Below are 23972 nucleotides of genomic sequence, written 5' to 3' on the forward strand. Positions count from 1 at the left end.
GAGTTCCTACATCTAGAATGTGGCTTTATGCATAGAATGCTAAACGCTTTGGTCTTGAAGTTGTGAACTCATCTTACCTTTGAACTGTTTTCTGTCTGTAGTTCTATTTGGGCATCAGCAGTGAGCATTCGGAGAAATAGTGAGATCTGGTTTTGTCGGCATGACTTCAGTTCCCCCTCAGACATCCTTCTCTGTGTCAGCACTTTGAATTTCTTGAGACATTTTTCATTGGAGCATTTCCATTTTATTTCTTTTCAGATTATGTGTTTAATCTCCAAGCACACATTTCCGTTGTCAATCTGTGCCTTTGGCAAGAAAACAGGAAGTTCTGTTCTTTTGCTTCGCACTTCTTGGTGCTAAGAATTTCTTGTGTCTTCCAGACCTACCTTTGGGAAATGACAAGTGGAGTGGAGGAGATACCACCTGGGATTCTTAATAAAGAACATATCATCTTTGGCAACATTCAGGAGATTTATGACTTCCATAACAAGTAGGTTTTCCTAATGTGTCCAAGAAGGTTCACTGATTACAAAACAAAAATCCCCAAATCATTCTGTACGTATATCTAATGTGTGCTGAGAACTGGTACAGTAGTATTTGTAGAAAGGCATGGAGTTATGGATCCAAACCTGGGGAATACTGACTGTTTCCTTGTTTATGTCTTTGTAAAAATAATTAAAACTTTATTCAAACTTTGCTTATAGCTGATTAAAGACATGCAAGCCAGACTAGTAATACAATAAAAGCTGTTTTATCCGGCATGTTGGGGTAATGGGGGATGCTGGTAAGTGAAAAATGCCAGTTAACTAAGAGGGAGGGAGTTTGAGTGTGGGAGGGGGTGTGGGGCAGCAGGTTGCGGCACAGGAGGGAGTGCGGGGTGCCAGATCTGGGGGGCGCTCACCTTTGGTGGCTCCCGACAAGCGGCACCCTGTCCTGGCTGCTCCTAGGCGGAGGCGCGGCAGGTGGCTCTGCGCAATGCCTCCACCTGCAGGCACCGCCCCCACAGCTCCCATTGGCTGCAGTTCCCAGCCAATGGGAGCTGCGTTGCTAGCGCTTGGGCCAGGGGTGGGTCAGCAGCAGCATGCAGAGCCACCTGCTGTGCCTCCACCTAGGAGCAGCCAGGACAGGTCACCACTTGTGGGGAGGCACATGAGGTGAGCGCCTCCTGGATCCGGCACCCCACACCCCCTCCCGGGCCCCAAGCCCCCTCCCGAACCCAAACTCCCTCCCAGAGTCCGCGCCCCACACCCCCTCCTGCGCCCCAACCCCCTGCCGGCCTCACGCCAACCGGACTATAAACCGGCATTTCAATGAAGATCAGAAACGCCGGTTTATAGAGCTTTTCGGTTGGTGAAGTGCCGGATAAAACAGCTCTTACCGTAATAATATAATAATAATGCTTTGCAGTCTTATAAGCTCTTTCCATCAAAGTATCTCAGAGCACTGTACAAATATTAATGAATTAAGCTTCACACCACTGTGAAGCAGGTATCATTATCCCCATTTTTGGAAAAACCAGGCACCAAAAAGTTATGTAGTATTCCCTCAGTTTTAGAGATGGGAAAAATGGGGCCTAGTTGCAGAGCATATATACCATATGTGTATCATCATAAAATTTTCCCTATTTAGAAGTTAAAAGCCCAGATCCCTGGTTCCATACTAGCCACGCAACACATATCTCAGGTTATAAACTGATTGATGTAAATCAGTGAGACGCTTGTTATCAAATGAAGTTAATCAAAATTAGAGAAATAGAATCTCTATCCAGCTGGTCTCAAGAAGCAAAACAATCATCGTTATCATCTCGGAATAATTAGATTAATTTATTGTTAAAAGTCTGAGACTCTCTTGTACTCTTAGCCCACCTGGAACCCACTGAAGGTCTGCCAGATTTAATCACCCATGCCAAATTTATCCAACCTGATAAAGATCTTCTCATATTACATGGATCAAACAGAGCATCAACAGTTTGGTCCTAAATCAGTGAAGTCAATGGGAACTTTGCCATTGATGTCATTGGCACAGAATCAAACCCTATCTGATTCAAGGACCTGATCTAGCCAAGTTGGATGAGAACAACAGACTGCTTGATCTGTAAATCCAATCACTTTACTGTATTGAGATGAAGTCAGTAAAGTCAACCATTTAAATAGAAGTCTGGAATCTTGCCTGTCAAACATATCATCTCTTGGAAAAGGCTGAAAACAGAAGGAATGGTCAATGGGAGATTAGGGCCTTGTCTATGCTGCCTCTTTACAGCGTTGCAACTTTCTCACTCAGGGGGGTGAAAAAACACCCCCCTGAGTGCTGCAAGTTTCAGCGCTGTAAGGTGGCAGTGTAGACAGTGTCCCAGCACTGGGAGCTACTCCCCTCATGGAGGTAGTTTTTTTATTGCCACGGCAGTGCTTTAACATTGCTAGTGAAGACATGCCCTAAGAAATACAGTAGCCAGTCCTACTGCCACCTATACTTACAGCTAACCTGTAGCTTCCCCTACATCAGGTTGGTACTATACCCTTTACATTAATCAGATTTGCATTCAGACTTATTCTTCCCTTAATGTATATGTGCATGCAATAGGAGTTATATACACAACACCCAAAGGACATTGGATCCCATAATTCCAATTCAAATCAAGTCTTCAAATTATACATCAAAAAGTGAGGCAATCTTAGAAGCAAACACATCAAAACAACACTTTGCAGTCCTAAGGAATTGTCTGCGCTTCAGTCAGATAAAGTGGAACTCGTGATATCTTAAACCAGTACAGAACATAAATAGATATGGTCCAACAGAAACCATATCACTCACGGATTGTGCAGTCAGTTTTAAAATGAACCAGAATGGTAGAGTCAAACTATTTGTATTACATGAAAAATGTCCTATACCTTGTGGATATATAAACTACTAGACCACTTAAAATGCCCAAACTTCTTAGTGGAGATCTCCCTCCGCCCCCATTTGATACTTACTTGAGCAATGAGGTTGTCTGGCTTTCACTCCAATTCCCCTTTCTCCCATTGTGGTGTCCTCCCACCTGTTATGTTTGTTTTGCAGCGATTGATGTTTGTATCCAGGGGATCCTATAGGATTTGCTATTGTAGAACACAATAGTGCACAGCACATACAACTGTTTTCACACCCTCCTGTTCATTCTGTTCAGCAACCCTCATTGCAGCCAAGCAATGGACATGGCGTTCTCCAAAGCCAGAGGAGTAACTTGAATGATGTGAAATTTTCCATCTTTCAGCAGAGGATGAACATCCCTTGCATTGCTGACCTAGGGCGTGAGTTTAGTCCCAAGGCCCTGGCTGATAACTTGAGATTCACCCTCAATTCATTGCCTAATTTAGCCTAAAATACTATAGAGGGATTGTGGTGTAGTGGACTTAATTCAGGATCAGAAGCCATAAACGTCTGAGCTCCTATCCTTGCTCTGCTACTGACACACTGTGTAGAGTTGGGTAAATCACTTAACTTCTCTGCCTTATTTTTCCATATATAAAATAGGGATAATGCTACTCGAGGTGGTTGGGAATTTTTCAACAAAAGGTGTTTTTGACAGAAAATGCCAATTCATTGAAATTGAAACTTTTCATGGGAAATGGTTTTGATGAAACGTTCTTTGGGAAGATTTCTCAGGCTTCCGAGAGAGTGAGAAATGCTCCATAATAGCCCAGTGGTGAAAGTACTCATCTTTGACTTCCGAGACCCAGATTCAAGACCCTGCTTTGCCTGAATTAGAGCAAGGACTGGAATTTGGCGAGTGCTCTAATCACTGGGCTATTGGTTTTTTTGGGGTGGGTCTCTCTCTCTCTCTCTCTCTCTCTCTTTCTCCCTGTTTTGTCCTGATGCGCAATGGGAAAGTTTTTGAAATTTTCACAGATGGGAAGACTGTTTCCCGCCCCACTCTAAATATTATCTCCCTGACAAGGTTGCTGTGAAGATGAATTAGTTCATGCCTGCACAGCACTTCATTGCCTCTACAGCACTATCCCAGTGCTAAGGATTATCATCTTTTTATCTGTTGTTGAGCCATGGAGCAAACGTTTCAGATGGAGCAGTTGTGTTCAAAGAAAAAAAGCATCCATTGGCAGTAACACACTTTTTCAGTGGTCAGGCCATAAAACACATTTGATTAGCTTTGTAACAAAGATACTTTTAAGAGTAATCTAGCATGGCGCAGATATTCAGATATACAGAGTAACTAACTCTAGCTGTCTCTCACATTTTCAGCATTTTCCTGAAAGAACTAGAGAAATATGAACAACTGCCTGAAGACGTGGGTCACTGCTTTGTCACCTGGGTAATGAGGCTTCCTGCTTCACCATTTATTATCTCCTCAAACCCAAACAGAAGCAAGCTAGAGATTGGTGCAAATGATACTTTCCTAGAGGACACTTAGAGCTACAATTGTGACTTGGAGTGCACATTCGCACAGAGAAGTAAAGGGAACACAGCTCTATGCTGTCTCCCTGTTTGCTCCTTCCCTGCAGCAGAGGAAACTAGAGCCTTGACTCCCTCCCCTCCCCCCAGCTTTCTTGCACTCATTGGCCAACACAGCTGAACCAGCCTGGGTGACAAGTGATATAGGCCAACAATAAATTACTACCTCCCCTGGGAGCAAAGGGGAAGTGTAGGGAGGGCATTGTGGCCCCATTCAGCACTCAGGTATCCAGAGTAGATGTTTGTGTAACGAACCCCTGAGCCATAATTCCTTCCCTGAGATGTTTCTGTGGCATCACAGTGGTGGACTGTGTCCTTGTGACAAAATGTAGCCCTTAACTCTGTAACAATGCTTCAAGGCAGGAGTAAATATTTTCAGACATTGTTCATGATTTACCAACAAGCTGTTGTTAAATGGCCCATCTTCTGTAGGGGATTGGTCTGTGCAGAGTCTAACACCTACTCAGTACCCCAGAATAAAGCTGAAAACGTTTGCTCGAGCCTTGTCTCCGATGTTACCTGTAGATTTGTTAAAGAAAAGCATACAGGTTTAATATTTGGTGCACCTCGTATTCCTCAGCTGGAAGAACACAGTTTGCCTTTAATTGTTCTATTTAACCTGCAAGACTCTCATTACAGTAAGAGGAATGGTTTACTGCATGTATTTATTCTGCTCAGTCTTAATGGGTGATTGTGGGAGCAGAGCAATAGCTTATCTTGCTTTTCCCTTGATGTTTGTTTTCACAGGCAGATAAATTTCAGATATATGTCACCTACTGCAAAAACAAGCCTGATTCCAGCCAGCTCATCCTGGAACATGCAGGGACCTTCTTTGATGTAAGCAACTCTTGACGTTCTCCATCAGAGCACACACTCTGTCACATAATGGTTTCCCGCTGGATGATGTATATGTGCATTGTGTGATGTGCAGTCTTCATCACTGGGGAAAGTTGGTCCTAGTAGGGTTGAGCAATCCTTATGGGAACCTTCATCTGATTTTAGAATCAAATCACTTTAAGGTTCTGGATGGTTCAAATTTCCTCTGGTCTCCTGGTTCCAGTGACAAAATCGAAGAAGAGAATCTGAGCTCATTATATTTATACCTTGAAGTGCCAAAATCCAATAAGGGATCTCTTCTCACAACATTTCCAAGATAAGAAGCCAATCCTGCAAAAACTTACTAAACACTTGCCTAAACTTGACAGTAAGTGACCACACTGACTTCAACTGGACTGTGTCCAGTAGTAAAGTGCTAAGCCTGGTAATAAGTGTTTGCAGGATCCAGCCCCAGCTTTGAAGCCAGAGGTGGCTCAGATAAAACATACATGCTTTTGGATTCTTTATTTGAACTAAATGTGTTCACTGAACCTCTGGAGTATGGTCCATCTATCATCCATATTAACACTCTGTTTCTCCAGTCCTTTAGGGACCACTGTGGGTTGTCCTTAAAATTTTAAATACATCTCCTTTCCTAGACACTAAACATCGTCAGTTACAAATATAATCAGTCAGCAGGGTTCCTACTCATGCAGCTGGTACCATGGTAATAACTGTCTGAATCAACTCATGTGAACTCGTTATAGGCCATTGATTAAATTGTTTCAGTTAAACTCCGCATTTAGAGCTCTTAAGTGAACCAGAACAATGAAGAGCATAATATTCTCTTTTAGAAATAATTTGCTATGGACCACATAGTGCTCTTTGTAAATTAGCAGCTCCTTTTCCGAAAAGTATATTTGACAGTTAAATAGTTTTACCAGCAGGTGGCACTTGAGCCTGTTTAATAGTTTAGAAGTGGCCTCCCTGGGACATGGAACATTTCAGCAGATTTACATGTTTATCAGGGTGTTCACACAGATTAAAAAGTATTTGCTCTGCTAAGCTTTTCCATCACAGCCGCATATGTTGACTGGAGACCTTTTGATAGTGCTTAATACTGCAAGTGAAAGTTTCAGCAGATTGATGTTTTGCAGTGGCAAGTTCTGTTTTTATGTGGCCCAGGTAGGGATTCTACTATGCTGAAAAACAACCCGGTATGCAAAGGGAGAAAAAGGCCATGCCAGAAACCCTGAAGGATAAAAGGTCTCCATAGTCCCATACCTTGAAGTCATTTACACCAGTGCAAAGTGGTTGTAAAATTTTCCCATTTTGATGTGGTTTGTGTTTACTTTGCAGTGGTGTAAATGACTGCACAAATTGCAGGGCAGTGGAGAATCAGGCCCTCAGTGTAATATGAAGGAAATTAAATTCATCGTTCCAGTTCTTCTCAATGAGATTTGGACAATATCCAGCACATCTTGCTAAAGAGATACTCCCTGTAATGTAGCAGAGGGGTAGCCGTGTTAGTTTGAATCTGTAAAAAGCAACAGAGGGTCCTGTGGCACCTTTAAGACTTCTGTTAGTCTTAATGGTGCCACAGGACCCTCTGTTTCTCCCTGTAATAATAATCTTCCATGTGCATAGTATCTCTGAGGATTCCACAGCACTGCACAAAGTTTGCAAACACTGGATTCACTCCAGAAATGAAATGCAACCACCAATGGGAGGAAAGTAGCAGTAAAGGACCTCATTGAACACCCATTTAAGTCAATGGGAATCTTTCCATTTCAAAGATCTTTCCCTGAATGCACATGGCATTGCTAATCATCAGCGTAGGACAGGCAGCAAGGGAGACTGCCATATCAACTCTGAAACTACAGGAAGAATTTAGGGAGTTAGAATATGGTTACGCAAATTGGAATTTGATTGGGACACTGGAACCAGCACCCTTATTCTTTTGAAAATAGCAGTGAATTCTAACAGCCACAACTTACTTGATTAACCAAACTCCTACACTTCTTATATCTGTTCTTCTGTAATACCTAACTGTGTATACCACAGCATTATAACTGTGTGTATTTTCTTCATCCAGTAGCTTCAGAGCTCACTGATGTCTAATGGATTCGTTAATTTTTTATGACACTTATTTAATGAAATATATTCTCCACAATCACCAGATATAATTGTGGCTAGTCATACAGGCCAGATCCCCAGCTAGTGAAATCAGCAAGTGGCTTTGAAGTCATTGGAGTTATGCAAGTTCACACCAGCTGAGGATCTGGGACATAGATAAGAAACATTTGATCCCTATTTCTCTCTTCTGTCTGCCTCGTGGACTGTTCCTCTGAATCTGATGCAATTTAAACAATAATAGTGCTTTCTTATTTAAACTATCATGAGCAAGTTTTCCTTCTGGGAGTGTTGGAGCATGTCAAGGAAAATTTGGCCAGAGCATAGACAGGCTGGGTGTCCAAGAGGATACAGAGAAAGTACAAAACAGGGAGGATCTGGTTCAAACACTGGCCATATTCTTCCCCTGACTTGAAATCTTTTTCTTTCGATCTTAGAAAAAGCTCAGTGTGTTAGTATAGAGCTACCCCCAGGCACCTTTGACTTGCGTGACCAGCATGCACACAGCACAACATGGTACGGTTCACTGACCTTGGCAGTGTTATAGGGATTCATATTTCCGCATGGATGGAGTGTTCTTGAACAATTTCTCCAATGAACTAGAGGCAAGCTTTTCTTCCTCAGGAAGCAGCCGGAATCCCTGTATCTCCTTAGTTGATTCTTCAAGAGATATAGTACTGCAAGTTCATATAGTGCTTTCCAGCATCCAAGTGTTTTACAAAAGATCCCACTTTACAGATGTATCTGAAATCTTTTATGTCCCATAGGCAGTATCACATAGCAGTAACTGCTCAGGATGCAGCTCCACACTCTTGTCCTTGTATGGATGGCAGTTTTGTGTGTCCTGGCTAAAACTCCTGACTGACTAGTTAGAGACTTTGAAACCTACCACCATTCAGCTTGTGTCCACCCAGCAATTTTGCTGCCCTCATAACTATATTTGCACAACCACACCTCGCCTGCTTTCTATGTGTTTTTGTATCAGTGCATCAGTCACTGGGTGAGATGCTGTTCTTCACCTATTAGAGATGCAGCACAGAACGTGCAGCCCAGAGGAAGAGGGGAGGAGACTTTAAGCCCGGTCCTGGGCTTCTCCATAATCCCAAGCGTAACTGTCTTAGTCAACCCTGGATGGCAGCACTGCCCAGAATCTCTACAGTGCCATGTTCTGTGATCCCACTCCCCATATGCCCTTCCTGCCTTCACCCCAATGCCGCGTGTGTCTCCTATGCCAGGCTGTGTGAAGGAGTCCTCTGGAGGCTGCCTTGCAGCTGTCTGCCTCCATGCCTATGCTGGGGAAATCCTCCCTCGGTAGGAACTGAGACTTTTAGGACCCCTCCGGTTCACTCTGGCCTTATTCAGTGTAGAAGGGCTGGGCAGGTGTGAAGATTTCACCGTTTCTGAGCAGCTATCCCATAGTGCATCAGCAGGGGCTAGTGTGCCTAGTGAACATTCACCAGCAGCACATAAGGCAATGCATTCTGGAGTGTCCTGCACCAAGAGTTGGGACACAGGAAGGATGAAAAACTTAGTTACACAGACAGTACAAAAAGAAGTGTGCTGAACTGGTTCCAGGAAAAGAATCACGTGCCAGCCGGTACACAGGTTGTGTTGCGGGATGGGCAAATACCATGGGTGGGGAAGAGGAGGGGTCAGAGTACATTGTTCTTTAGCTATATCCTCAGCTGGCAGAATGCTTCTTGGGGATATTACCAACTGGAGCAAGTTAGTGCAGCGTCCTGGCTGGCTCTCACCTGACCCATGGCTAGGGGCCAAGAGGAGAATAAGGGAGCTATAACTGGATCTATGATGGCCCCTCCCCTTCCCCTGTTATGCTGAAGCATAGAATCTGGCCCAGGGTATCCTGGAGGTTATTAAGTGAGTAAACGCTCCAGAATGTGAAGAATTATGATAAAGGCCCACCCCAGACATGACATTAATGCAGGATTTAATGTTACGAGTCTGATTTAAACCCTCACAACTAAGGAAAAACAGTTTACATGACAATAAATACATCCTAAGGCAAAACCTGTGTTGTTTACTCAACAGAGTCCTAGCTGGAGTGATTGCACAGAGCTCTCCCTATTTACAGACCAGAAGAGAACACTAAATAACCCTGTGGTATATTGCTGTCCTTTATGAAACCACATTATTCTTTGTATGTGAACTAAAAACTAGTTAAAGTAAGAACTCCTGGGCTAAAATTAGTTATGGGTGGTTCCATCTGGTATTGGGTAAAAGGTTTTTTATGCCTATATTTAACAGCATCTTGTTTTCGCCTCCTGTAGGAAATTCAACAAAGGCACGGCCTGGCCAACTCTATCTCCTCCTATTTAATCAAGCCTGTCCAGAGGATCACCAAATACCAGCTTTTACTGAAGGTACAGTAATGATCTAGTCTGATTAGCCACATTGTTCAGTTGGGGTACAAAGGGTCACAGAGAGAGGCAGTAACTTGCCTGGCAGACACAGTAGCCTGGAGCCACAAGATATGGGGGTCTAGCACTGGTCACATTAGGTTCAATTAGAAGCCTCGCTGTAAGCCTGTGCAGGGGAGTTAGTGAGTGTAACGACGCTTCTTACTCCCCTTTGGGAGCTAACTGCATGGCCAGACCCTCCTTGAGGGGTTGAGCAGCTGCTGCAGCAGGGCCCCCCCTTCCACATAGGTGGCAGGGAATGGAGAGGGGGGCCCAGGAGTTGGCTCACCCCTTACTTGCTGACACAATGACCAGTGCCGCTGATCTGATGCTGAGGTGGAAATAAGTTGGGCCGGGAAAAGAGCTGTAAATGAGAATCTGACTCAGTAAGAAGAGGAGGAATGATCCAGTGGTTAGCGAGACCTAAATTCAAGTCATTGCTGCAACAGTCTTCTTGTGTAATCTTGGACAATGGGAGTTAGGCATCATAAACACCTTTAAAAATCAGTTACTTAGTCTCAGTTCCTTGTCTGTAAAATGGGGATAATAGTACTTCCTACCTCACAGGGGTGTTGTGTTATGTTACAGATTGTGAGGCACACAGATGCTATGATAATGTAGGCCAAATAAGTACCTAAGATATAGTGTGAAACGCTACCATGCTGATCTGCTAGTAGCTTACACACCTTTTGTACAGGTGTAAATGACTGCACAATGAATGAAGGCAGTGGAGAAGTTGGCACACCCAGAACATGTGTCTTGTAAAATGGTATGGAAATCATAAATGAATATGATAATGCCCTAGCAAATTCAAGCCAATTTCTCAACTATATTTCTGCCCAAGAGGTTCTTTTACCAATGCATTGAAATTTCCAAGTTTTTATAAATGCACACCATGAGGTTAAGTATCATATATTAAAGAAAATCTTTTCCTGTGTGTTAATAACATAAGCAATTAAACTGGTAAAAATTGCAAAGCTCCAATTTACTTTTCACCATTAATGCTGTTTATTTACTGTTTGCATTTCATCCATCTCAGTCAGTGGAAATAAGTCAGTTTCTCTTGTGTTTATAGTCGCTTTCATTTACTGGGTATTATACACTATGCAGTGCTGCAGTATTCAGGCTTCCTACACTGCAGGGTAGAGCTCTCAATTCACTTTCAATGTGGATGGTGATACCTACAAATTAACTCTGTCACCAGCTCACTCTCTGAAACATTTATACCATCAACTTGCATTTGAGGGTGATCCCCATCCCAAGAGGACCCAAGGGGGCAAGGAGAGGGAGACTAATCTAACTCTTACTGAAATCAATGGGAAAATTCCTATTGACTTTGATGGCAGTTGGATCAGTCATAGGTGGGTACAGAAATAAGGAGAGATTTAATAGTGGGGAATAACTGTGATAGAAAGGAGAGAGGAAAAATGAAATATTTAATTGTAAAAGTAGGTAGGGGAGAAAGACTGAAATGGAAAAGAGAAACATCTTGGAGAAAGAGTGTTTTGGAGAGAAAAATGCAAAGGATGAAGAACTTCTGAGGGGGAGTCATGCGGTACATTACAAATGACAGAAGAAAAGATGCATGAAGAGGAAAAGTAGACACAGTGAGACTGATTCTCCACAGGAACTGAGTTCTGAACATCCAATCTAGCCCTAAGAAGAGAAAAAGGAAAGAAAGGGAAAATCCAAGGGAGATAGAAGTGTTTTCTTATACAGTAAGTTTGCTTTCTGGAACACTCTGGTCAGATGTTTTAATGACAGTTCAGCTGTTTCTAACAATAGCAAACATCTGGATGTTTTCCTGGGTTTGGATGGGGACCCCTAGCCAACATCTGCCTCTTCGTGTACGCTGGATTTCAGCTTAATTTTTTCTTTGAAATGTTGACAGGTACAGCACAGGAATACTTACACACAAATAAAAGACTCATTAGACTAATTTTAAAATTAACAATGGGAACATGTTCTATTGATCTTGGATTTTGCAAATTTTTGCAAATTGATCAGACAGTCTCCACTTAAAAACTAATAAACAATAGGAGAGTCTTAAGTAAGACATGGAAGGTAATTATCCCACTTTGTTTGGCACAGGTGCGGCCTCAGCTAGAGTACTGTGTCCAGTTCTGGTTGCCACACGTTAGGAAAGATCGGGACAAATTGGAGACCGTCCTGAAAATAGCTACAAAAATGATAAAAGCTTTAGAAAACCTGACCTGTGAGGAAAGGTTAAAAAATGGACATGTTTAGTCTAGAGAAGAGAAGACTGATGGGGAACCCCGATAACAGTCTTCAAATATATTAAGGGTTGTTATAAAGAGCACAGTGATGAATTGTTCTCTATGTCCACTGAAGGTAGGACAAGAATTAATAGGCTTCATCTGCAGCAAGGGAGTTTTAGGCTAGATATTAGAAAAAACTTTCTAACTATAAGGATAGTTAAGCATTGGAATAGATTACCAAGGAAGACTGTGGATTCCCCGTTATTGGAGGTTTTTCAGAATAGGTTAGATCAGGGGTTGGCAACGTTCGGCACACGGCTGGCCAGGGTAAGCACCCTGGCGGGCCGGGCCAGTTTTATTTACCTGCTGACACAGCAGGTTCGGCCGATCACGGCCCCCACTGGCCGCAGTTCGCCGTCCCGGGCCAATGGGGGCGGCGAGAAGCCGCGGCCAGCACATCGCTCACCCGTGCCGCTTCTCGCCGCCCCCATTGGCCCGGGACGGTGAACTGCGGCCAGTGGGGCCCGCGATCGGCCGAACCTGCCGCGTCAGCAGGTAAATAAAACTGGCCCGGCCCGCCAGGGTGCTTACCCTGGGGAGCCGCGTGCCGAACGTTGCTGACCCCTGGGTTAGATGGATGATCCTGTTTCAGCTCAGGAGGCTGGACTAAATGATCTCTGGGGTCCTTTCCAGCACTACATTGCTATGATTCTAAACAAAATATATGCAGGGAAAATCTCACTAGAAATAGAGACAATATTTTAGGCCCTCTCTATAGATGACATTTGCATCCATTTAGTTAAACTGGTTCAATTAAACTGGCTTAGTTAAATCAGTGCAAACTCCTGTGTAGACACTCTTATTTTGGTTTCAGGGTGATCTATTTTGTTGAACCTTAAACTAGTTCTCAATCAACTTAATCCAGGTTTACGATATATGAGTGTCCACATGGCCTTTGATGCAATTAAACTTCATCCATTTTAAAGCTCACCTTTAATTAACCTGTTGCAGCGTTGCATGGAGACAAGGCTTTAGGCTGGGAAATGTAATCTGAATGTAAGTGAGTGTATATTATTCTGCCTGTAAAGAAGTTAATTATATATGGCCTGCATTTCTTCTTAGGAACTCTTAACCTGTTGTGAAGAAGGCAAAGGAGAACTCAAAGATGGCCTGGAAGTGATGCTCAGTGTCCCCAAGAAAGCCAACGATGCCATGCATGTCAGCATGCTGGAAGGTAGCAGCTTCTCAACATCATGAGGGGGAACGCTATGCAGGAATGAATCCTGGGGTGTCCTGTTGCCTAGAATTTGCAGTGACAGATCTGTGATTGCTGACTGCCCATTGCTCTCAGATGCTTCCCTGCTCCTCATGAGATGTCTCAGAAATGCTTGTCGCACCTGGAAAATGAGAGGACCAAAAGCAGAAATGCCCAATTACTACAAGAGAATCCGTTCCTGTGAGAATCAAGAGCTATGCACAGTTTGTCTAAGGCTTGCACAAGCATCTAGGAGGGTTTTTTTATGAATTGAACCTAAACTCTAAACTGATAGAGCCCAATTTTGATGTCATGCCAGTTGTACACTAATAAAGCTCCATCGTCTCCAGTGGAATTACTCTCGAACCACATTGGTGTGAGATCAGAAAGGTCCACTGGGGTTTGCCTACCTTTGGTTACAATGACCATATTATGATAAGCTAAGCTAAAATGCTCTGAATTGCCACATGGTACAGGGTTCATCATTAAAGTCTTTACTATGTAATTTACAAGTAATTAAGATGCACAGTAGTCGATATATTGCTGCCCTATATAGAGTTGTCACCATTAAAATCTTTACAGTGTTTCCCCTTGCCTAATTAATAATATCACGCACAGGGCCGACTCCAGCATTTCTGCCGCCCCAAGCAAAAAAAAAAGCCGCGATTGGCGGCGGCAATTGGGAAGGAAAAAAAAAAAGCCGCGATCGGCGGTGGCAGTTCAGCGGCAGGTCCTTCGCTCCTAGAGGGAGTGAGGGACCTGCCGCCCCCGAATTGCCGCAGGTGCCGCCCCTCTCCCTTGGCCGCCCCAAGCACCTGCTTGTTAAGCTGGTGCCTGGAGCCGGCTCTGATCACGCACAATTGCAATGGAAAGCACTAAAGGTACATATAGAACAGCAATATAGGTACATTTCACCCAATATATATGATATACTAGGTACCACAGAAACAATTAAATCCAAAGCAACAGAGAATAAAGTGAACAATGTTCTGACTGTGACAGTGCCTTTCCATTAATATCCATTCAAGAATTAGTTGCATAATAAAGCATGTGACTCTATGTTCCTATTCTTTCCTAACACTGTAATCCTCTGAACAGTGAAAACCCTGCTTTGTTGATCATTGGGGATATTGGTTCCAGGAACTAAACTGGATAAAATGTTCTGTTGTGTTTCATTTAGGCTTTGATGAAAACCTGGATGTTCAGGGAGAGCTCATCCTTCAGGATTCCTTTCAAGTGTGGGATCCCAAGTCTCTCATTCGGAAAGGCCGCGAGAGACACTTGTTTCTCTTTGAAATCTCTTTGGTTTTTAGCAAAGAGATCAAAGATTCTTCAGGACACACTAAATATGTTTACAAGAACAAACTACTGGTAGGTCTACCAGAATGAGATATTCTGGGGTTGAGTTTTTTGTAGGTAGAGATGGAAGGGAAAGCTTATTTGTCTCTGCATTAAATTTGGAATACTTATGCATTCTGGAACCCCATGCTCAGACCTCGTCGGGGCTCACCGAGCCCTGCTATATCTGAAAAAGCAAAGCTCAGAGCGTTTCCGGAAAGATTAAAGATGACAGTGTGCATGGTGGTTGGGGTAGTGGCAATGGCGTTCATCTGAACTGATCAAACACCTCTCACTTGACATCCCTTATGGCTTTGTTTTCAGTTTATTTTATCAGTGTACAACATGCCAGAGGAGCTGAGCTCCCACCCCAGTGTAAAACTTCTTGAAACCAGGAGGCTTCATAATGTATGGTCTCCAATCATCTCTCCTTCTCACTAGACCTCAGAACTGGGAGTGACAGAGCACGTCGAAGGAGATCCCTGTAAGTTTGCCTTGTGGTCCGGACGGACACCATCCTCAGACAACAAAACAGTGCTGAAAGTGAGTCTTTTGAGCTTGTTTTCTTTACCTGCAAAACATTAAATTCCCAACTGGGCACTGGGAGTGCTAAGTGAAAGGTCAGATTTTTTTCCCTGGAAGCATGCCTGTAGTTCTCATTGGAGTCACGGTCAATTCTGCCTGCATCTTGGGGCAGAATTTGGTTCTAATATATAACCTGGCTCAAGGGGGTCAGTTATGCAGCTGGTCAGCCCACTGCAGTCCTCTTCCTATTACAGTCTGTGTGTTGAGCCGCTGCAGAATCTAACTCAGGGTGATTCTGAGTTTGGATTTGTATTTACATTGGGGACTGTAATTGCTTCAGTTGATTGCCCTGGATTCATTGACAATAGTGCTTTTCTTCAGACCCACAGAGCTGACAATCATTTTGCTGATTGAATTCTTAAAAAAGAACTCACACTAGATATTTTGTTTGAGAAATACCAGCTGTGCACTGATAACCTGTTTCCTCACCACAGAGCATTTTGTATTTCTTGTATTAAATATACATCCAGAGATTAACTGCTCTCATGTTGCTTGTTGAACTTATTAGCTAGGTATGGCAAAAATACTCTTCCAATTCTGCTGGGTTTACCAGGTATTCCAGCTGCTGTGACAATGGAGTGAAGAACCAACAATGAAACAGTCAATCATGTGTTAACATAAACAAATCATGACTCTTCTACATAGGAGACATGTCAAGAATATTATAATGTGCCTATCGTTTTGCCTTTTGGAACTTCAGGCATCCAGTATTGAAACAAAACAGGAATGGATCAAAAATATCCGGGAAGTCATTCAGGAGAGGATTATCCATTTGAAAGGAGCTTTGAAGGAGCCAATCCAGCTCCCCAAGACACCAGCAAAGCAGAGGAATAACAGTAAAAGGTAAGCTCAGTGATTCCATAAACAACCCTCCTGTTTGGAACTTGATTCTCTGTTGGAGCTGTTTCCTTCAGCAGTGCAGGTTTGCTCAGATTAGTTCGTTGAATAGAAATTCTAAAAATAGCTTCAACTGTTTGAGTAAAAAAAATATATGATTGGTCAAGCTGTCCTAAGCAAACAATCCTGGGCCAGATCCACCCAGTGTGTAAATCCGTGAAATCAGTGGAGCTTTGCTGTATCATACCAGGCAAGTGTCAGTCAGCTTTTTACAGGATTAATTTAGAATTTTTACTATAACCAACCACAGTTTTCACAGACAAACTTTGCTTTTTTCTACCATGAAATGGAGGAAAAAATGTAACGAAAACCTTTTCTGTGGAAACCAATCAGACATTTTCAAATTAAAAATATTCAGCTCTGCCAAACCACTAGAGAGATGTATAACATATAATGAATTAACTGCTGGACCAGAATGAAAATTATCCATTGACTCCAAGGATATTTCTCTTGCTGACCCCACCTGAAGAGGAGTCTATTTTTTCCTAACAAACAAGTGGCTGCATATTCTTTTTTCTTGTTCGATTTTATGTATCGTGACAATAAAAATAATAAGTGGTCCTGACAGTATATGAATGGACTTCAGAATTTCAGTGTTACCATCAATGACAGATAATAAGAAATAATAACAGGACTTTTGTGGACAACAGTGTGGAGTACTTGGTTAGAAAAAATGATATAAAATGGATTGTTCCTTTTGTTGCGTTAACTAAGGCTCCAATCTTTCATTGGGATCCATTAGAACAGACCCCATGAGCCCATACACAGTCAGTCTGTCTATCTGAAGTACTTATAGGGCCCCCATTTGAGCAACTCTCAATCTTAAATGTATTTATTTTCATAACACCCCTGAGAAGTAGGCCAATGCTTTGATCCCCATTTTACAGATGGAGAACTCAGGCACAGAGAGACTAAGACCCAGATTTTTAAAGGTGCTTAAGTGTTGCGCCACTTAGTGTTGCAACATCTAACTGATTTAGGAGCCTAAGCCTCATTTTCAAAAGTGAATTAGGCTTGGTCTACACTACCCCCCTAATTCGAACTAAGGTACGCAACTTCAGCTACGTGAATAACGTAGCTGAAGTCGAAGTACCTTAGTTCGAACTTACCTTGGTCCACACTCGGCAGGCAGGCTCCCCCGTCGACTCCGCGGTACTCCTCTCGCCGAGCTGGAGTACCGCAGTCGAGGGCGAGCACTTCCGGGTTCGACTTATCGCGTCCAGACTAGACGCGATAAGTCGAACCCAGAAGTTCGATTTCCAGCCGTCGAACTAGCGGGTAAGTGTAGCCAAGGCCTTAGACACTTAGGAGCGTAAGAGTCATTGAAAGTCAGTGGGACTTAGGCTTCTCAGTGTCTAAGTCACTTCTGCAATGTTGAGTGGAGCAACACCCAAATACCTTTAAAAATCTGGACCCAAATGACTTGCCTACAGTTTCACAGGAAATCTGTGGCAGAGCAGGAAATTGACCCACAGGCTACCCCCTAAACAGTGGAGCATCCTTGCCCTCATGGTTTTTCGTTGGCTTATGGATGGGTTTGCTCTCATAGATCCCGATGAAAGAGTGAGACCTTTGTTTGCAACATCAAAGTCCTGCCAGACGTAACAGGCTGCTTGTATTCCTTGTATACTAATTTCAGTAAAGAAATCTTTCAAGAGGGAAGAAAATACCCTATGCCAGCAGACTGATGAGGTTATATATATATATATATATTCATTTATTGTTTTAGTTTTACAATCCTATCATTATTATACTAGTTTTAAACCCCCAAAATGTGGATTACAGTGAGACTGCAGAAATGCCCCTTCACTTCAGTGTCGCGAAGAGCAATGCTATAATTTGGATGGCTGGTTTTAGTTAAGTGAGAAATCTAACTGGAGTGGAATATCTGCCTTACCACCCTCATTAGAGAACTATTTCTAGGAGCAAGGGCCTTCGTTGCTGTAAATATGGACACAAAGGCCATTCCTATTCCAGCAATAAACGTGGTGATTATATGCAGAATTCTAACCCTACAGCAGAGGTGACATCATTTTAAATTACACAGTGTGTAATAATGTGAGCTCCATCAGTTGGGTAATCTTAGCACAAATCCTGCCCTAATGTGCTGAATTGGCAGTTCTCAAATCCACCTATGAATTTTTGCACTTCCCAAGGCTGGTGCTTTAAGTAAACAGGGGTGTTTTCTCGTTGTCTCCTTGCAGAGATGGAGTAGATGATGCAGACAGCCAAGGAGATGGGAGCAGTCAGCCGGATACCATTTCCATTGCATCCAGGACCTCACAGAACACAGTGGACAGTGACAAGGTAGGATCTACCCCTGAATATGCACTGCAGCTAACTCTTCCCAGGAGAATTTAGGGTAAAAGCAGAATAGAAAGAGAGACAAAGAGACTAACCCTTTATGGAGGTTCTTTAGCTGTATTACACTTGGGAACCCCTTTGCTGAGATATTAAAAATCTGGCTATTCTTGTGCTTCTCCTCAGTATTGCTGTGGTACGTAGTTTGCCCCTCTTGTTGCTGGTTCTGAGTTGCAGCATCTGATCTGGGTGTTAAAACTTAGAAGTTGAGTAGGCTATGAAAAATCACAGCTCGGAGCAACATTTTTCTTATTAGCACTGTCCCGGAGTGAGCCAGATTGTGAATTACCAGACAGTTGGTTATCTTCTGTAATTGCCATATTAGTGCCAAAAACTAGTCTATTGGAGGGACCATGGGTGCACACACAGCAATTAATATAACAACACTGAAATGCAAGCTGCCCCCCCCCATTCCATTGTGTAATCGTGAGAGGCTGGGAGGCCTTCTCCTTCCAGATATTGTGATTCTGGAATCGATTCCTTCTCGACATATGGTGGAACACATCTGTGGCACCCTTGAGGCTCATTGGATTCCATTTTGATGTTGTATGTTGCTCTGTGTGTGTGTCTTATTGTTTTATTTATTGAACAATCCGAGGGTTTGGCTGTTTAGGGGCTCCATTACTGCTGTGAGGATTGACTTGGGTATGTTGCCCTAATTCCTCCAACTGTGATCTTTGGCCATATTTCCAGTTGCCCAGAAGTCTTTATGCAGGAGCACTGATTCAACAGTGATGTATTGTTAATAACAATAATTTATTCCATTTAACATAGTTGAGTTTTTCATATCCACCAAGAGTATTTATGCCTTTGCACCTGTTTGGTTTTGAAACCTATGTAAACTTGCAAAATAATGAACTTTCCAGGATCACCTATGGTATATGTGCTCATCAGTGTTTTTATCATGCTGCCAGTGGCACTGAGTAGAAAGTATTCTTGCAATTACAAGACTTGTATCTGTGATTGTCAGGCTCACCAATGAGCTCCAATGTAGATGTCTTTGAGAGCTGAACTCAGAAATAGGAATGAACTGTAAATGAATAACCTTTAAAAGCCCCCAAGATAATATGTTATTGAAACATGCCTTTAAGGTAAACATGTTATTACTTTCTTGTTCCACCAATAACCTAAACAAGATGTTGGTGTGATCTGTATATGTCCCAAAAGCCACTGAAACTAGGTGAATACCTTGTTGGATGCTGGAAAATACATTTTCATTTCTGTGATTTAGACTGACTTATTCTGCATTTCTGTATTGTTCACCTCTGTTATTCCTGATAAATGTTCTGATTCAGCAAAGCGCTTGAGCACATGCTTAACTTTAACCATTTGCCTAAATTCTGTTGATTTCAATGTGACTTAGCCTTATGCTTACTGTTAAGAGCATGGATAAGTGCTTTGCTGAACAGGAGTAGACATAAGCATATCCTTAAAGCTAAGTGTGTACTCAAGTGTTTTGGTGAATCAGACCTATAGACCCAAAGTCAAATTCTGCTAAAATAGGGCCCTTGACATCAATGGCACTAATTGTGGGAGTAGGGTGAGGAGAATTTAGCCTTCACAGTGCTGCACTGCAGCACCTTTATGCTGAGGAGTGGTGTATAACTCACCATTTCACCTCAGAATCATCTCTTCACGTTTCCATACACTAATGCTTTAAAGACTGAAGTCTTGATCCTGCCTCTGGATCTGCTGACAGGGGCCCCTAATGCTAGCAGATCCCAAAGCAGTACTGGGACCTAACAGAGTACAGTACTTCTTTCATTAACTTCTTCTAAACACAAAACCATTTTCTGGATATTTGGGGGATTTTAGTCTGGGGCCTTGAAGAGATATTGGCTCCTCATGTGTGGTGCTTATCTTCCAGGAGAATTAGAGTGAGGCCTCTTTGTGATGGGAAGGCATCAGTGGTTTCTCTTCTCAGACTGACCAACAGTAAATGAGGATGAGAAGCCCCGGTGGGACAGCCTATATTCCACCCTAGTCCCGAGGCCTGCCGGGGATATCAGCTGGCGACTCCTTCATGGAGCCGTGAGCACGGGCGTGTACTTGGCGCGGTTTACCCCTGTCCCAGACACCTGTCCTTTCTGCGGCGTGAGGGAGACCCTGGCTCACATTTACTTGGAGTGCACCAGGTTGCAGCCCCTACACCGGCTCCTCACCAATATTATGTTGCGTTTTTGGTTGCACTTTTCCCCTCACCTTCTCATTTACGCACTCCCTATCCGTGGCTCCACTAAGTCACGGGACCTCCTGGTCAGCTTCCTCTTGGCCCTGGCCATTTATAAAACCAGGGAGAGGAGGTTGGCTGATGGAGGCTCCTGGTGACAGTGTGGCATGTTTCTGGTCCTCTGTCCGTTCACGTATCTGGGCAGAGTTCCTCTGGGCGGCGTCCACTGGCTCCCTTGACACCTTTGAGGAGCAGTGGGCGCTGTCCGGAGTTCTCTGCTCGGTGTCCCCGTCTGGTTCGCTTTGTTTGACCCTTTGACTGCACTCCTGTCCCTGTTTTTACATTAGTTGTCCCCTGTAATCATTTGAGTTTCAGGCCCTCTGGATCCTCCCCTTAGGCTGTGGGGGGACCCTTTAGCAGTGGAAGGGCTTACGTCTGCCCACTTCCTGAAACCCCATAGGTACAGAAAAAACAAATAAACAAAAAACAGTAAATGATCAGAGAGCTTGTGGGCAGATCTCAGAAAAGCTGCAGCTGCACTCCACAGCTCAGGTTCTTGGCACAGCTGGTAGCACTTGAGTAAACTCTGCAACATATGCAGCATAATGACTTCATGTACTGCAGATAACAGCACTGCTCAGGCACCAATATGTAATGAATCTGTGATCTGTAAATAATGGATTCAATTACTATCCAACTCCAGTTAGTGGAGTTACCCTGGTGTAAGTGAAATCAGATTCAGGTGTTGAGATTTGTCCCAAATGTAGCCCTCCGTTCTGTGACCTCAGTGAAACCTCTCTCCAGGTGCCCCCATGGGATTAAATCCAGAAGAAATCGGGGAGAGGCTCCCCCTTTGAAAACAAACCACTATCTCTTCACAGAAACCTCTTTTACAAATACATGCAAAGCCACTTCAAAGTGTTAGCAACATGTCAGCCAGTCCAGGGGAAGATCAATTTGCAGTTGGAACATTTATATATTAACTCGACATTAGAAACAATTTTTAAGTAACATTAAGGTTGACACAATCTTCTCAAAGCAAGGAAATTCAAAGCTAAAGTCAACATACTTTCTCCTTTCTTTAACTCTGGCCATTATGCCTGGGGATTATCCGGGCACAATTGAATGTTAGGGGAAATGGATGGTATGCATCATTTTGGGCTAAAACAGCCACAGAGATTTTTGAGTTTCAGCAGTGCCAACAACTCTCTAAAACTTGTATTTGATCACACCCCTTCAGCCACACTCATTTATTTCAGATCTTTTCAAAAACAAAACTCTCCTGGTTGAGAGTAAGTTTCATTCTTCTCATATGTCAAGCTTCAGCCTTGGAGCAAATTTTGTACAGCTACACTTTAAACTCCTGAGAGGGGGCGGGAGGTGTTGAGTAGAAATACTGACACAGCTGTTACTCCAGTAGCCTGAACAGGAATTTTCATTGTCTCTGACTGTAGATTAATTAAACAGTAAATTTTAGCAAAGGAGGTAGTGTGGTGTGGTGTCCAGGGCACTGAACTAAGGGAAAGAAGAACTGGGCTCTAATCCTGGTTCTGTCACTGACCTGCTGTGTGTCCTTAGATAAGTGACTTCACTTCTCTACACCTCTGTCTCCTCACATCCTTTGTCGGTTTTGTTTTTTTTAATTGTAAGCTCTTCAGGCCAGATATTGTCTCTCACTATGTGTTTGCCCAGCACTTGGGACCTGGATCTCAGCTGAAGACTTTAGGGAGCACTATAATATAAAGTAATAATAATTAATGACCTTCACATCTTATAGGCCCAGGCCCTTATTCAGGAAATATGTGCCTAACTTTAGCAGTGTTGCTGAGTCTCATAATATGTGTTAAGTATCAGGGGGTAGCCGTGTTAGTCTGTATCTACAAAAACAACAAGGAGTCTGGTGGCACCTTAAAGACTAACAGATTTATTTGGGCATAAGCTTTCGTGAGTTAAAACCTCACTTCTTCGGATGCATAGAGTGAAAGTTACAGATGCAGGCATTATATACTGACACATGGAGAGCAGGGAGTTACTTCACAAGTGGAGAACCAGTGTTGACAGGGCCAATTCAATCAGGGTGGATTTAGTCCACTCCCAATAATAGATGAGGAGGTGTCAATTCCAGGAGAGGAAAAGCTGCTTCTGTAGTGAGCCAGCCACTCCCAGTCCCTATTCAAGCCCAGATTAATGGTGTTGAATTTGCAAATGAATTTTAGTTCTGCTGTTTCTCTTTGAAGTCTGTTTCTGAAGTTTTTTTGTTCAATGATAGTGACTTTTAAATCTGTAATAGAATGACCAGGGAGATTGAAGTGTTCACTTACTGGCTTGTGTATGTTACCATTCCTGATGTCTGATTTGTGTCCATTTATTCTTTTGCGGAGGGACTGTCCGGTTTGGCCAATGTACATGGCAGAGGGGCATTGCTGGCACATGATGGCATATATGAAATTAGTGGATGTGCAGGTGAACCTGGACATCCTGGACACTACAGTACAAATAAGTGATGGTCACATAAACACCACCCTATACCGGAAACCTACTGACCGCTATACGTACCTACATGCCTCCAGCTTCCATCCAAGACACATCACACGATCCATTGTCTACAGCCAAGCCCTAAGATACAACCGAATTTGCTCCAACCCCTCAGACAGAGACAAACACCTACAAGATCTTTATCAAGCATTCGTAAAACTACAATACCCACCTGGGGAAGTGAGGAAACAGATTGACAGAGCAAGACGGGTACCCAGAAATCACCTACTACAGGACAGGCCCAACAAGGACAATAACAGAACACCACTGGCCATCACATACAGCCCCCAGCTAAAACCTCTCCAGCGCATTATCCACGATCTACAACCTATCCTGGAAAATGATCCCTCACTCTCACAGACCTTGGGAGGCAGGCCAGTCCTCGCTTACAGACAACCCCCCAACCTGAAGCAAATACTCACCAGCAACTACACACCACACCACAGAAACACCAACCCAGGCACCTATCCCTGTAGCAAACCTCGTTGCCTACTCTGTCCCCATATCTACTCTGGCAACAGCATCAGAGGACCCAACCACATCAGCCACACCATCAGGGGCTCATTCACCTGCACATCCACTAATGTCATATATGCCATCATGTGCCAGCAATGCCCCTCTGCCATGTACATTGGCCAAACCGGACAGTCCCTCCGCAAAAGAATAAATGGACACAAATCAGACATCAGGAATGGTAACATACACAAGCCAGTAAGTGAACACTTCAATCTCCCTGGTCATTCTATTACAGATTTAAAAGTCACTATCATTGAACAAAAAAACTTCAGAAACAGACTTCA

The 23972-nt window shown here is 43.3% G+C and overlaps 1 protein-coding gene across 2 annotated transcripts in view; it reads left to right on the forward strand.

Moving 5' to 3' along the window:
- The window catches only part of KALRN (kalirin RhoGEF kinase), a 721955-nt gene that overhangs the window by 515636 nt on the left and 182347 nt on the right, over window positions 1-23972 (forward strand). For both annotated transcript variants that reach the window (XM_065561521.1, XM_042843108.2), the window contains exons 25-33: window positions 381-490; window positions 4237-4306; window positions 5194-5283; window positions 9684-9776; window positions 13154-13265; window positions 14467-14657; window positions 15066-15167; window positions 15910-16052; window positions 18311-18413. In XM_065561521.1, the coding sequence (XP_065417593.1) occupies window positions 381-490; window positions 4237-4306; window positions 5194-5283; window positions 9684-9776; window positions 13154-13265; window positions 14467-14657; window positions 15066-15167; window positions 15910-16052; window positions 18311-18413 (1014 nt within the window). The remainder of the gene's footprint in view (window positions 1-380; window positions 491-4236; window positions 4307-5193; window positions 5284-9683; window positions 9777-13153; window positions 13266-14466; window positions 14658-15065; window positions 15168-15909; window positions 16053-18310; window positions 18414-23972) is intronic.

Source organism: Chrysemys picta, chromosome 11, assembly GCF_011386835.1.
Source record: "Chrysemys picta bellii isolate R12L10 chromosome 11, ASM1138683v2, whole genome shotgun sequence".
NCBI lineage: Eukaryota > Metazoa > Chordata > Testudines > Emydidae > Chrysemys > Chrysemys picta.